This window comes from Lissotriton helveticus, chromosome 9 (assembly GCF_964261635.1).
Source record: "Lissotriton helveticus chromosome 9, aLisHel1.1, whole genome shotgun sequence".
In the NCBI taxonomy this organism is placed as follows: Eukaryota; Metazoa; Chordata; class Amphibia; order Caudata; family Salamandridae; genus Lissotriton; species Lissotriton helveticus.
Window position 1 is genome coordinate 485,448,576 of NC_136070.1, and position 16,509 is coordinate 485,465,084.

General features: G+C 43.0%; 1 protein-coding gene across 1 annotated transcript in view; it reads right to left on the reverse strand.

Annotated features, from left to right (window-relative positions):
* The window catches only part of SYNE2 (spectrin repeat containing nuclear envelope protein 2), a 1,843,566-nt gene that overhangs the window by 666,101 nt on the left and 1,160,956 nt on the right, over positions 1-16,509 (reverse strand). Inside the window, exons 94-96 of the mRNA XM_078660317.1 lie at positions 9,402-9,584; positions 7,269-7,412; positions 3,109-3,306 (exon numbers count right to left, since the gene is read on the reverse strand). Of these exons, the coding sequence (XP_078516443.1) occupies positions 3,109-3,306; positions 7,269-7,412; positions 9,402-9,584 (525 nt within the window). The remainder of the gene's footprint in view (positions 1-3,108; positions 3,307-7,268; positions 7,413-9,401; positions 9,585-16,509) is intronic.

Here is a 16,509-nt window from a genome sequence, read left to right on the forward strand (position 1 = left end):
TTCCGAGCCTCTTGTCTGTGCTCCCTTTCTCTTTGTACTTTTTTTAAAATAAATTTGTGCATTTATTTCTCCGTTCCCAATCAATTTCTAGACTTTCTTTACCACCATTTACTACCTTCCCTAACCACTTCAAAGTAAATGCAGAGATTACAGAACAGTAAAAAATGCTGCTGTTTGCTGATTTTATTGACAGCTACACAAACCAACCAAGATGGAGGTACAGTGCTTTAAATACAGGTAGGACCTCCTGGTAACCTTCTGTAGCACGCAGAGGGACTAGTGGGTTACAGTAGCCATTAATAACACTTTCTCATTTATCAGGATGCTGGCAACAGGCTGGCAAGGGGCACGGCAACGGTTGGCAGAGGTGGCACATAGAAGAGAAAGACACCTAAGCCGAGCATGAAAAGACCACCAGTACCGAGCATGAGTAACACATGTACGGTGCACACCAAGCGGGTAATCACAGCACAATCAGGAATGCACGTTCTTTGTTCATTGACTGTCTACGCACCTTCTTCACTGGATGGCAATAGTTGGCCCAGCCTCAGAAGTTCCTGCAGGTGGTGGGCATCTCAGACAGAGGTGTGTATGCACAGTACCAATAACTCTTTCAAAGAAAGAGCAACAGCGATACACCAATAACAACTGCCATGCACTGAAACATCAATGACAAATGAAAGGACAGTATGGCAATGATGATGGATGACTTTTGCCTTCTGTCACTGCATGAAGCCCTCACCTACACTCTCCCATATACCCACTTCAAAACGAAATCTCTTGGCAGCCAGACATAAAAGTTATATAGTTTTTCTGAGTATAGCAAGTGTATGTGGAAAAACACTTAACTGAAGAATTACACGAGTAAATATAGACTACATTAGTTTGAACGATGCAGTAGATAATAATCACTTGTAACTGACATACTGACCATGTAGGAGAGAAGCCACATTGTACCTTGGCAACTTACTCTGAAGGATAATCAAACTAAGTGAACACCAGGAGATGGGTGGAGCACAATAAGTCAGGTGAATAAAGGCTCACATTTATTTCTCTTAATTCATTGAGCTTTTTGAGTTAGGAAAGAGAGATTATACCTTACTTTAAAAAATGAAGCCATAGAGGGCATTACATGTAACCCGCTGGAGTGTTTTTCGCATTTTAGGATATAGACAGTGACTATGTAATGAGAAATAAACAAGCTGATGATAGTCATCTGGTGCCAAAGAATTGTTGAACAAAATCACAATGTACACCAGCGCCCCCAGCTCAACATGCTCTCAAGTGATAATTATCAGCAAAAATTCTTACAAGTGTCCCTGCGCTTAAAGATACCCTGAAACGATTGTTAGACAATATGTTTAGTATAGGGCAGAAATGCCCCTGAAACTAAAAAATCAATGGATCCTGCGCTTCAGAGTGTGTATAGAGAAAGCTAGGTTAAGGTTGTTGAGAGTACGTGCAAGAGAGCTGCACACTAACTTGTCTACATAAATGAAAATATTACAAAAAAGGCTTGCCCCAAAATGGCTTGCATTAAAGTGTGCTGGGCTGTACATTTGACTTCGGTTTTGCTGTGGTCTTCTCTGTTAGATTTTCCTTTTCACCTAGGTAATGACTTTAAACTTTCCGAGGTAATGACTTTCCTAACTGACCAGATGGTATTTAAGTGTCGCGCCCCCACTTTAGGGACGTTGGAAACAGGGATTGATCTCCTAGAAGAAAAATAAATAAGCAATAGGTAGCTTCAAGACATAGGGCAAGGCATCACTGGTTATGAGGAGTGCCTTGTGTTTCAGCGCATCAAGCTATTTTGACATAAGCATATACTGAGGCCCATATTTATGGGAAAGTAACACAACGCAGCTCAGCAAGTTACCTTACTGCACTGGTTACAGGAAAAGGGCAGGGAAATTCCTGCCGTTGACCCTGTGTTGGCAGTGTTTTGGATGTCTAGCACCCACGCAGACACTCTTGCACATAGTGCAAGGGTGCCTTTGTTGCTTGCGGATTGCTTTGCACAGGAAGGGGCACCTTCCTGCACTAAAACAATCCCCTGAGGTATTTTCCTCTTTCTATGTGTGCTGCAGAATGCAACAGAAATAGAAAGAGGAAGCAATGAGGAGAAATAAAGATATTTCTTCTCGTTGTGCCTCACCTGAGAAGGTGTAATCTTTTTATTGCACTCCCAGGTCTACCAACTTTGATAAATCTGATAATCCATTAAAAACCATTGGAGTTGCATGGGAACATCCACGCAGCGTCTAAAGAATGCCTTCCAGGGGCAGATTAACGCAACTCAATGATTTGTGCTGCATTGCGTAGCTCTAGATTTATAAAGGCAATCATGGTCAGACAAAGCGGCCTTGCATGGCTTAATAAATCTCATTGTTGAGATTTGTCGCTGACGCACTATGTTGCGTGGTGCAAGTGCAGCGCAACTGGCCATATAAATATGGCCCTGATTGTAGTACACAACCATGGAGAAGAACCAGATCTAACAGTGGTGTCAGAAATGTCTTAATGGTTTAGTGGCAAGTCTGGGTTAACGCATTTGGTATGGATTTACCAGAAAGTACAGCATTGTTGGTATCAAGAACTAGCAACTATTGTTTTTGTAGGGTTGGCAATTGTGCCATCCGCTGCTACTTCTCCATTGGGTGATCTCCTTCCCTGAGTTTCTAAGATTCAACAGTATTTTATTTTAATATGACATTGATTGTTTTTAGTTGGATGATCGATAGGTGACTATGATAATCCCAAAAGAACTGATTTAAAGATGTGTGATGGTGGAAAAAGGTTTGATTGAATTTATTACCACGTGCTACTGCGCCCACAGAAAACTGGAATTAATTTCACATGATTCAATTTCTATGACCAATCTTTCTGAATATTAAGAGCCCCCTACCCCCAATACACAGGCCAATATATTGAGAGGCTGTGGGGTAATAACTGAACAGAGGCCACAGTGCTATATTTTTGTACATATTGTATAATGCTGAGGACATGTATCTTCACAACATGATATGACAATGTATTGATGCACTCCGTTTCTTTGTTTTATGTTGCCAATAACACAGGAAAGTATCAACACAGCTCCACTCCTACCTGTACCTGTGGCACATCCTTAAGGGCTGAGCTGGTTTCCTCTGGTGCTGGATGCATTGTTACATCAATGCCCTCTTCTGGCTCCTCTTCCTGCAGTGGTTTGAGGAGCTCTGTGATTGAGATCTGCATGTTCTGCAGCACATCATCTTTCCTCTTGCTGAGTTTGGTTATTTGGTCTCTCAGATCATCACTCTTTCCCTATGGGATGCAACACATAATTGATTTCCCTTCATATCGTGTCTGTCTAAAACAACACATTTGTTTCAGTAGGAGTACTATACAATTGTAGTTGTGTCATTGTATAAACGTTTGTAAGCCATACTACCTTACATCTTGGAATTTACAAATGATTTTCCGAAATAAGTTAGACGTAACACTTAGCAAATAACTCATTTACTAAAGAAGAAATTGATTATTTGTATCAAATGCACAATGCCACAAAGCACAAGAAAAATTTACTATACAAATCATGTCAGACCACAAAGATATCTGTATTCATTTAATTTGGGTTTCAAGTAAATGCAGAACGAGAATGAAAAGTGCAAATTGTACTTTTGAATGTAAAACTACCAAAGCGTTCTCCATACCTGCCATCTATTTTGATTACACACCGAGAAAATGTTGTTCATGTCAATACCAATGTTAGTTTGTGTGAAAGGCATCCCACTATTAACACAATGTATTTCTGTAAGTTATATTAAAGCACAAAATACACAAAATGAAAGAAGAGCATATTTATTTGCAGCATTTTGCAAACTTCCAAATGTGCCACTGCTGGGCAAAGTACTAATCTTTCAAAGAGTACAACTATACAATATAGGAATTCCAAAATAACTAAAACGTATCCTTTGGAAATCTCATGGTATTCCATTTATTATGAGTGGTGGAGTTCACCAAGACTGCATGACCAAAGTCTCAAAGGATATATTATCTTGATAGAGCACTCTTCAAGAATATTTACTGTTGCCCATCTATTTTAGACATCATGGGCCTGATTCACAAAGGTAAAATGAGACAAAAGTCTAACTTTGCGACTTTCTGTATTCACAAAGGGCATTTACTACTCGTAAATGCCCTTTGTGAGTACCAAAAATCGTAAAGTTCAACTTTCGGTATTCACAACGGGCATTTACTACTCGTAAATGCCCTGTGTGAATACCGAAAGTCGTAAAGTTAGAATTTCGTCTCATTTTACCTTTGTGAATCGGGCCCCATACCTCCATGATATTGCCCATAATAAGAAATGTGCTAAAAAGAAAAAGAAAATGTTAAAGTTTCTTACTGGTTGTATCTGCCACATATTTCTGAAATAAATGCAATTTTCCTTCATCACTGGAAATTGACTTGTTACTTTTGATTGCTTTGGTTTCAGAGGGAATGAGGATAATGCTACCCACCCTGTGTAAGAGTGAACTGTGAACGTTCCTCAACTTTGGTTTTACTGCTCATAAAGACAGAGCTCTTGAGTTAAGATGATGCTCTAATGGCTCCCTCACCATCAGCAAGGACGTGAACGGCAGTCTTGTAAATGTAAGCAGCAGACAACAAAAAATAGCCCCAATGTGTGAAGGCCAACCTTGGTATCAACAATCCACTTTGTTTTTAATAACAATGTGTTAGTTATAGAGTACCTTCGATGTACTTCCTATGTAGGCAAACTAAGTTAAGTAGCTTTCACAAATGTAAACGGGCAGTAAACATTCATACTTGCAAAAATTCAGTATCCATTTGACTGTGGGCCCTCTCCCCTTATGCTAAGAACCTGTGTTTGTAATAATGACTATTTATTGATTATTTAATGCAGATTATCTCTCAAAAAATTAATGTGATAATGATAGAATAGCAACATGCTAAAGCTTATATTTTGCTGCCCTATGACTTTGGTAACTATTACTTAAAATGTCTGATGCAATCACACTATGCAAAATATGTTGCTGAAGAAGGACATGAATCTATAATATAGATGATGCACAACCAACCCATACAATGAGAAAGGCAGAGCGAATGAGAGACAGAATTGGGCTATCTACGTTTGCACTTTCCCAACTGAATATCAATATCGCATGAAGCCAACGTGTCCCGCATAAGGTTAAATGGAAATCCTCTACACATACCAACAGTGGACCTCTATTCCGCACCTAACACTCAGATCTAGATGGTAATGATTTGGTGCACTTCATCTCCAATATCAGTCGTTGTGTGATATTACTGCAGAGCAATGTAAAGTTCAAAATAAAGATGGATTGGTGCACCCACAGAGAGAGTCAATGAATCTTCAAGTATGTTGTTAGAAAATTCTTCTTTTATTTAATTCCTCTTTTAAAATCCATACCTTCCAGCAACCAAAACATATAGCCAACGCGTTTCGTTCAATATACATTGAACTTCATCAGGGCTTGTTGATCTTGTTCTGTATTGATTTTCACTCCTTGAACTGGTGTCAGTGGTGTGTAATAGGCCATACGTGGCATTCCATTGTTCAATTATTCATAATATCTTATGCCCAGTCGTACAGGATCCAAGAGTAGAATCCAATGAAAAGAAGGGGGTACTGATATCCATCAAACGATACCCGGATCCGTGGCGGTACACGGACGGAGCGCTACGATACAGATCTGGGTATCAAATCCTGATGAAGTTCAGTCTATATTGAACAAAACATGTTGGCTATATGTTTTGATTGAAAGAAGAATTTTTCTAGCAACAAATTTGAAGGTTCACTGACTTACTCTGGAAATCCTCTGTATAATTGATGCGTAATGGTAGACCTTTTCTTCAGGATACTTTTGTGTCCCTACGGTCCAATTAGAGGACCATGGGAAAATTAATAAAAATATATGGGATGTACTCACACATTCCCCTGAGTGTCATGCTTCATCATCTGTCACCCTGCGCTTGCAAAAGAATTCCCTAATAGTGTGCGGACCCTTGGATGTGTCAAGAGTACTTGCAGGGAGGAAGAGGTAAAGGATCCAGATGAGGATTAAAAATCCCACTCACTTCCCCTACAGATATTCCAATTTATTAGGTGGGTGGTGAGGGGAGGGTTAAAATCAGAATACTGGCTGTGTAAGACACTATTATGAGTCTTACATCCACTTAGTTGACATATTTCAGCGCTCTTTGTGGACCAGAGAGGACTCCTACTTTCGCTAGGATGAATCCCTGTCTGTGTCCATACACCTCTAGCACTCATACATACAGTACCAGTGTAAATTCTCTGATGGGAGTGAAGATTTAGTATTCATGAGGTCCCTTATTATGAGATATTGAAAGAATATGGAGGAGTCAACGAGGGGAGCCTTGTAGTCATACATTTGTCAAAGGTCTCACTTCGTATTTGCACCTATTACGCGCTTGTAGTGGATGTATGACGTTACAACGCAGGCTATTACAACGCCTGCCTTTACAACGCGGTTTTTACATCGCAAACTTTTACAACGCATAGCGCTTAGAGGTGCTGGATAGTGATAAGTTTAATTTTCTATTCCAACTCCAGTCCCCGTGGACACTAGGGAAGGTGTTGGATAGAAAATTAAACGTATTCCCTATCCTAGAGCGCCCCCCAGCGCAATGCGTTGTAATGGTTTGCGTTGTAATGACCGTGTTGTAATGGTAGTGCGTTGTAAAAGTTTCGTTGTAAAGGTTGTTCACCGTTTGTAGTCCTCTTGGCGATACAGACGCCAGAGATCTGTTTGTCTTTTGCTTCTCTCCCGTGTTTATAGTTTACATTCCCTTTCAATCCTGTTAATCTTTGTTTAATTATTGTCTGAGGTGTCTGTTGTATGTTTTTGTGACGGCATCTTTCTTCTTCCTACATACAGATTCAAACCAATGTTGTTTGTCTGTGTTGTTCAGTGCTTACAATATCCTCACTACACATAATCTCCATATTCACCTTTCCATTGTTTTGAATAATCTAGTGCCTTTCTGTCAGGGATTGTCTGTTGTAATATTCTTGCTACCTCTATCTCACTAAAGTTCTTTTATCAACTTGCATACACGCAAATGTATGTATGGGTAAATAAGACATAACCGAGCGGCAAAGGTTAAACCTAAGAACTAAAGACCATTCAGTTTGTTTCAATAAATTATTAAACTGTGATTGCAATCAATCCTCAAGGAATATCAGCCCACACAACACAGACAAAACAAGGTACCTGTGTAGAGCCAGCAAAGGGTGAAGCCATTTCACGTTCTGGTTGGTGAATTGAACCTATGGACATTTCAACAGCAATATTCTTTGAGGCCTGCTTCAACTTTTCAATTTCCTGATCAAGGTCAGCTATTTCTTTTACTAGTGGCTGAAATGAGAACATATCACTAATCACCAAGTTTGTAACTTTAACATCAGAAGGAAAACAGAAAAGCAGATGAAAAGTGACAGATTAAGTTATGACCCACCTCTCTCCTTTCATTTGCTAACTATTGCTTAAGCTTGGTGTATGAAGCAATTCCCGGATCCGTAGGTACACCCATGCAATACCATGTAAGGACCACATGTTACATAAAGGATAGTATCACGCATACTAAAATATTTATATGCCTTATAGAATATTAATGCCTTATGAATAGGAAATACGTTAGCCTCCTTTTCAGTGACTGCAGACCAGAGCACAAAAAAACACCAGGGGCAGTATTATACTAAGTGCCCCGGGGGGCGCAACGGGCATTTGCACTAGCTTTGTGTGACTCTGGGGCACTTTGGTAATACAGATATGACCGCAAACACTTGTGTGGCCCCTTCTATAATATAGATAGGGCAGGCATACATATAGCACCAGCGCTATCATCTGAGGGTGTCCCTTCATTTGCATGGGGGCATTTCTTTGCCTTTGCGCCCGTGCTGTATTACAGATGCAGGCGCAGAGGCAAAAGAGCTGTCAGCAGGCATACTAACAGTGTGCCACCTAAATGGTTGTGCACTGTCAGCGCATCCCCTTATAGCAGCCCTCTAAAGGGGCGAAAGGGGTCCTAAGGACCCTCTAGACATCCCTTGCAGCCACTCAGTGCACCCGCCTGCAAAGTGATCTCTCACCACTCTTAAAAGCGCAGGCGGGTTTCCACCTGCACAGTGAAACATGGAGTGGCTGCTTCAAAGCTGCTCCATATTTCACTTGAATGTACCTCCCCAGGGCTGCACAACTGCGCAGGTGCCTTTGTTTGCACAGGGCACACTTTTTGAAAGGTGTGCCAGGCGGAAACAAGGAACATGTGCCACAATGTGTAATACAAAAGGAACAATTGATGGACGGAATGCTGAACAATGCAAACATTCACCCTCAGTCCCAAAGATTTCAGTTTTATCCATCGTTCTTCTGCTCACCACGCCACCCCAGTTTGAACACAGCCATATGAAATTCAGTCTTGATCCTGTGCATCATGGGAACAGTCCACCCCAAACTGCCAAGCCAGGGCCTCCTTGGGCTGGATACAAGCATCCTGGGACCGGTTTCGGGGCATCTCCCCTCATCAACCAGATTAGCTTGAATCCAGTGACGCAGTGAGCATGGGAACCATGTTTGGGCATACCCTTCCCACTTAGGGCGACAAATGCAAAAGGAATAATTGATGGATGGAATGCTGAACAATGCAAACATTCACGCTCAGTTACAATGTTCTGAGTTTAATCCATCGTTCTTTTGCTCACCACGCCACCCCAGTTTGGACCCAGCCATATTCAAATCAGTCTTGACCCTGTCCTTGTGCCTCATGGGAACAGTCCAGCCCGAACTGCCAAGCCAGGTCCTCCCTGGGTCCAGTGCTCACTGTGCCACTGGATTCAAGATAGCCTGGCTGACGAGGAGTAATGCCCCGAAACTGGTCCCAGGATGCTTGTCTCCGGTCCAGGGAAGACGTAGCTTGGCAGTTCGGTCTTGACTGTAGGCATAGGGTCAAGACTGATTTGCATATGGCTGGGTCTGAACTGGGGTGGCGAAGTGAGCTGAAAAACGATGATGGATTCAACTCAGATCTGTGACTGGGGTGAGGGTCTAAAATGTTTCAGCGCTCCGTCCACCTTCTCCTTGTGTTTGAAATGTGTAATACGGCACCAGGTTTAATAATGGTTAATTGTCATTGACACTGTAAGCAAGACTATATTTCACAAGTTGGGTTGGAGTCCACTTCCTCATTTCAGTAATGACAAATTGATGTAATGGCTAGAACGAACATGAATAGATTCAGGGTAATTGAAACCTTCCCCCTTCGCCTCGGTCATGATATTACTTTATGACTAAAACAAGGCAGAAAAGCCAGAGTAATGGGTTTACTGTTCAGTAACTGAAACATACCTCTAGAAGTTCGTTTTTCCGATTGGTCACTTTTTCTAACTCTTCAATGACTTTGAATAATTTAGTGGTTCGTTTGTATACAGATAGGGGCTGCACACCTGCCTCAGGCAGAACCAAAATGTGCTTGCAGCTTTCGACCTCTGCAATTGTATTTTTCATGGACTTGAGGTGGCCAAGGATCACCTGAAAGAAAAAAGAGGAAATGCACTGAGAGTTGCTTGAGCTGATTTGAACTCCAATGACCATGCGTTCAAACCTTAAGAGATCCCTCTCTTAAAAAAAACTTATGACAAACAATGATACTAGTGTACATTTTGTACATATATTCTGTCAAAAATTCATTTAAGTCTCCGATATCTTATATATATTTAAAGGTGCAGGTGAGGTGACTCCATAGTATAGGTGTACCATTTTTCAATATATGGGCTGATTTCGATGTCGGTCGGAAAGCCTCTGAGCCTCTGGTTATAGGTTTTCCGACCGACATTATAGGTTTGAACTCCAACCACCATATTCACTGACAGTGGTCGGAGTCCAAACCGACCAGGGAATAAGACTTGGTTCTGACGGGGTCAAGGAGTCCGAAGGCCAGTCGGAATCTAGTTTCCGCCGTCGGGATTATGATGGCACTTTCTGACAGCATTTCCATGTCGGCCTTTCCAACATGGAACTCCTATCAGAAAGTGTCTTTGGGGGCCCCTAGCAGGTCCCCGACCCAACCGCAGTGTCCGTTTGTGGCCCTAGGGGCACCTAAGGTACCCCTCTTAAAATCCTTGCACCGTGTGGCAGGCACTATGATGCGTCTGCCGCAGGGTTATACCCAAACTCTCATAGAGAAGTGGGAGTTCGTGACCGCACCATGTGTGGTTGCATTGTAATTATGTGTGCAGAACCATCGACCTATGGTCGGTCGGTTGTCACACAAAAACTGTGTCGGTTGGAGGCAACTCAGACCAACATCGAAATCAGCCCCCAAGTCTTTTGTATCATTACTGCATTACAAAATGAATTATGAACACTTTGTGTTGCACTCGTATTTTTACACAAATGTGGCAGGTGGGAGGGCTAATGCAAAAGTAGTCTTCTACCTTTGTGAACATTTTGAAATTTCCACTGAAAAGTACTAGAATCTTAAAATCTTAAATCTAGAATCATGGCTGCCTTGCAAATGTAAAGCTCTTGTCTTTTAATGTTTATTTACTTATTTCTACAGCACAAGCATCCCAAAGAGCTCACTGGTGCTAAAGACACCTGAATGCTAAATGAAAACCAATGATTTAATGTGTACATACCCAGATTTTTATTTCTTTTCGTAAAATATACAAATTACATTTCTCATGAAAATATTTAGTTGATGCACCACAGACTGAATAAGGTTGATGTACTAATGATTGAGCCAACATATTCAAGCTCTAAGAACGAGTAACATACCTTTAATAGAGAGCTTTCTGATAGGTACTCTGTCTATTTTCAGTTTCTTTACCGATTGAATCACTTCAAGGCCCCAGACTGGGTCGGGAAACGTTGAAATGGCTATCTTGCAACTGTAGGTGGAGTTCGACTCAATTGCAGGAACCACCCTGAATCGAGCCATATAAGCATAACCCTGGAACACCACCATCAGCTTATTTTCCATTTTTCTCACCCCAATCAGACAGAGATGAAGCCAACTACATTGACAATTCATGCTCTGCTTCAGAGCTAGAGGTGTACTTTCTTATCAGCCCTGAACCATTTCTAGGTCAGAGAAGTAAAAGGGATGGGTGAGGAATCTTCAGGTGGACAGAGTATTCACCAGGAGGATTGTTATCAAGTTAAGTAACTTCGTCTTTTGATGGATACTACTAACTGCAGATTTCTCACCTCTTAAATGCATACCAGAGCAGGGTCTCCCTGGTAATGAGATTGTCCAAGGGGTTAAGAGAGGCCTTACCACCTTTCCTTCTCCCAAAACACCAATTGCTTGCAACCTGGATTTCACCCCGGCCATTCACCCTCATATGTTCCCTTGCTGGGAAATCGGTGAGAGTAGAATCCTACATGACCTCTTCGTAGGAGGCTCTAAAGACCTCTGACCAATACAAATCTGACTTCAAACTCCCTGAGTCAATGTGAGTGCAACATTGCCAAATATGCTCCTTGGCACTCTACCCCTCCCCAGTGTTCAGAGAGCCGCAAGGGCCTACACCACCTTTGAGAAGCTAGTCAAGCGTATGATGGCTTCAAGGGACTGATATCGCGAACCTACCATGTGCTTCAGCATTCCACACCTCCCTGCACATACCCATACCAAATACATTAACAAACAAGCACTTCTAAGGGCATCTCCCAAAAACATGGGAAACTCTTTGGCGTGACATCCCCAAGACATACAGATGATACCCCAATGAGAGAAAGCCTATAAGCTCATGGTTCAGTGGTTCAATACCCGAACACGCTTAAACACTATTTATTCTACAGCTTCTGCTGGCATTGTAGTAAGGAGCCAGGGGATTTCTGCCATATTTGGTGGTCTAGCAGCTTCATCACTAGAGATCATGTGACACATCAATGGGACAGTAGGATTTCCACTCCCTGCCTCATACTCCACTGTTATACTGGGCATCCAACCCCTTGCTTTAGAAGCGATGACACATACTGATTGGAGATTCATTAGCCACATGTTGGGCACTGCCAAGCAATTGATAGAGCTTACCTGAGAAAGGCTACAACTCCCAGCATTGCCATATGGTTCACAGGCCTCTGGCAGGTTATGGCAATGGAGCAGCTATCCCACAAATTGGCCCACACTGATGCTGAATTCACACATGTTTGGTGACCACTGCTTAACTATCTCTCTCGCCTGGAATACACGCTTCACCCTGCTGAACATTAAAGCACTGCAGCTTTTTGACTAGCCAGCTTGTCAGCTGCTTTGACTGTGAAAGCAATGCTCAACCCTTACCTGGTGACCCTCATTCTCTGACGCCCCGCTACCACCACCATTTGGACCCCTTCATGTATCACTCTGTAACATCACGCAGGAATTTGGGGTCACCTCGGACAAGCCCTAACCATAGAGAGTTTGAAATGTTCGTTCCTTGCTTATGGGTTTGTGGCATGTTTCTTTGCATGGGGCTCTCCCAGGTAGGGCATCCTCCACCTGTATCGCTTCCCAATAGGCTGGGACATCTGTACATTTTTGTTTGTGGCAATGCTCAGATATCATGTTATTTGTGCCCAATGGATGTCATTTTGAACAAGTCTTGAATTGGTCTTTTTTAGAATGGTTGGTCCATGAAAGGAGTGTTAAGGAGCTGGACATCAAGGGTCTGGTGCCTCACTTTGTTGTTGGGAACAACATTGACAAATGGCTTGAAGCTTATGAGGTAGCTTAGCAAGTGCATATGATCCCTGAGGAAGATCTGGTGGCTAGCCTTTGGAAGCATATCCCTTGCAAGGGGAGGGACGGGGCGTCCTACTGGCCCTAGGGAAGGGGGATAGGATGAAGTATCCCCCATGAAAGAAACCCTTATGAGAAGATATGGGTGCACCCCAGAGAAGTGCAGGCAGAAGTTCAGGGACAGCTAGAGACTGCCCCAACAGTCCTGGGCGAATTGTGTAGACTTCTTTTGCAAGGCAATGGATGGTTGAGTGAAGGGCAGTGAAGTGATGTATTTTCAGGGGCTATACAATTTGATTGCAAGTGAGCACATGTTCAGTCTTTGTTTTGCAGATCTGTGCCAGTACCTTATTGACAGTAAGCTCACTGACAACAGGGAGCTTGCTAAGGAGGAGGGCCGATGGGTCAGCTCTAGGGTCCACAAGAAGGTATGTGGGTGAGGAAACTGCCCACAAAGTTGGGAAGAGTCCCCACCAGAATTAGGTGAGGGGGACAAAAATAAAACATGGAGTTTTCTACATATCCCCATGCTAGTTCTAAGGGTCAGGTCTCTCAATCCTGTACAGAAGAAGAAATGGTTCCTTGACCGTAAGTCATCAGGGAAGGCACTCCCTAAGTGCTATGATTGTCAACAGGTTTGACACTACAATGGGGATGTCAAGCGTGCCAAGCTGGCACAGCCCCCCACTGGTGGGCAGTCACCAGGATTGGTCAGTTTAGCGCCTGGGGAGGAAATTGCCCCAGATAGTGTGCGGGACAGCGTAGAGTTACCCCTGTGTCCCTAGGTGACGGAAACATGTTGCAGACAACTCACATGGCTAGTAACACTAGGAAATACTGGATGTGGGTCACCATCAGCAGCAGAGAGTGGAGGCTCTGAGAGACACTGGAGCCAGCATTACAACCATCAGATGTCATCTGGTGATCTCAGAGCAGATAGTTTCTAAGTTGTTGCACCCAACAGGAATGAGTTGCTACCCAGCAGCTCTGGTTCTCTTTGAGTGGGGAGAGAGTCTCAGGTTTCTTGAGAGAGCTGTGAGTCCATCCAAGTCTTTGGATTGTCTGCTTGGCAATGACCTAGAGCACACCATCTGGAAGGAGGTGGAGCTCAAGTCCCACTTGGAGATATTAGGGTTTCCTGCGTAGATGTGCCTGACCACATGGTCCATGGCCACCTGAGAGGGTAGTCAGGAGGACCTGAAGCCTGGCAAAGGGCAAGAAAGGCTCAGCTGCCTTCCAAAAACAGGAATGGCAAGGGCCGTGGGAAACCTGCTCCTGAAACTTCTCCAGTCCGAGAGGAGGCTGAACCTGAGGGTGACAACCCAGAGGATTTTGAAGGTGACTCTTTACTCCACGGGAGCCAGTGGAGTCTTCTTAGGTGTTGGCTGATGTTTTCATGCCGGGGGATGCTGAGGATGAGTCTGGCAGTGGTGTTCTGTATTGTCTGGAGTTTGCAGAGTAGGGACTTGTTGATGCTGGCATAGAGTGTGTTTCCATAGTCCAGTCTGCTGGTGATGAGTGTGTGGGTGACTGTCTTCCTTGACTCAGGGGGGATCCATTTGAAGGTCTTGCGGAGGATGTGGAGGGTGTTGAAGCAGCTGGAGGTGACGGTGTTGACCTGTCGGTTCATGGTGAGTGATGAGTGGAGTACGATACCGAGGTTTTTGGTGTGGTCTAAGGGGGTAGGTGGGCTTCCAAGGGCAGTCGGCCACCAGGTGCTGTCCCATCCTGGGGGGTGGTACCGAGGACAAGGAATTCTGTCCGCTCGGCGTTGAGCTTCAGGCAGCCATTTCCTTTGGTTATAGATCTCAGCCCAGGTGTAGACTTCGTCATATTTGTAGTCAATTGTGTCCCTTTTGTATTTTCTTACTTTGCGATCATTGACTTCTTTGGCATATTTATCAAGTTTTGCGTTTACATCCTGTAGAATGGTTTGTAAATCTGGAAGTTTATCCAATTCTTTTTACATACCTTCTAGATCAGCCTCAATTTCTTTTAATACCTTTGAGAGTTCTTGTATTATTAACAGAATTAGATCTAGGGAACATTTGTTAAGGATTTGGTACCATTTTTCTACAAATGATTTACTATTTTTGCACAGCATCGGTTTTAGGGCAATTCTTAGTCCCCTAGGTATCCTTTTGTTTTTATGATAATGTATAAGTGTTGTGGCATGCAGTCTTTGATTAATTTCTTTCCTACTTAGGAATTCGAACTGTCGTATTAATTGAGCTGTAGTTGAAACATTAGGGCTGAATGCTCTGGTCTCCTGAATGAGCGAGCATTGCACATGAAATGGATCGACGAAAAAATCTATAAATTTCTCGAAACAAAATATCCACGGAGACCCAAACTCTACATGCTGCCCAAGATACATAAAAATCAGTTGAAACCACCTTTCAGACCCATTGTGTCAGCTTGTTGGTCTATATCTGAAAGTATAGGTAAATATGTTGATTATTACCTGCAGCCCATCGTACAAAAAAGTCCAACTTACATAAAAGACACTACGGCATTTCTCAATTTACTCAAAACCATTCAACTATTACAAACAGGAGATATCCCAACATGCTGGAAGGTCGCAGCTGTCAGACCCCTCCAGAAAAAAGCTATCCAAGACCCTACAGTATTATCAAACCTACGGCCCATCTCGCTTCTTCCAGCGGTATGCAAACTTGCAGAGACCTGTAATATTAAACAGCTTACGGCATACCTGGAGGGAAAGAATATTCTCCATCCAAATCAAGCTGGTTTCAGGTCCCATCACTCGACATAATCTGCCCTTTTATTTTCTACGGAAACAATTAGAGCTGCTTTGGATCAGGGCAAAAGAGCAGTCCTGATCCTGCTAGATCTATCCGCAGCCTTCGACACGGTGTCCCACGATATTCTGATACATCGCCTGAGGAGTGTGGGCATAGTGGGCACCGTGTTGAAATGGTTTAACAACTTTCTGATACAAAGAAAGCAGATTACCATGCTAGGGCAGTACTGCTCTGAAGAAAAGAAAGTCCAGTCCGGGGTACCTCAGGGCTCTAGCTTGAGCCCCATTTTATTTAATCTTTATATGGTCCCCCTGATTGAGCTCATTTCTTCCTTTACCATCAGCTCAATAACATATGCCGACGATACTCAACTAGTCCTAATCCTAGATGAGGACTCGGCAATTGCTGAATGCTCTTTGAGGGATTGCCTGAAGGCAACTTTTGAGTGGATGAACAATAATCATCTGAGATACAATACTGCAAAAACAGAAATTTTACCATTCAGAAAAAACAATCTGTTTTCCCCCCAGACCTGTTGGCCGATAGAGGCAGAGGCCCCGCCCAGTACCATCACGGCTGCACGAAACCTGGGAATCAAATTTGATGAGACATTATCCTTTAAACAACAAGCAAGTGAAGTAGCAGGATCATGCTTCAATGTAATAAAGGGTCTCAGAAAATTCTTTACCCTTCTCCCCCTATCAGCCAGACGAACTGTAGCAGTAGCTTTAGTTATATCCAGGTTGGATTATTGTAATAGTCTGTATGCTGGGATAAACAAAGCAGCCCTGCACAGGCTGCAAATGGTCCAACACGCTGCGGCAAGATTAGTGCTTAAATGGCCCAGAAAAACCTCAGCCTCTACAGCACTGGATACGCTTCATTGGCTCCCCATCCAAAAGCGGATCCTGTTTAAGGTCCTAATAATTACTTTTAGGGCCTTTCATAAACGAGGCCCACA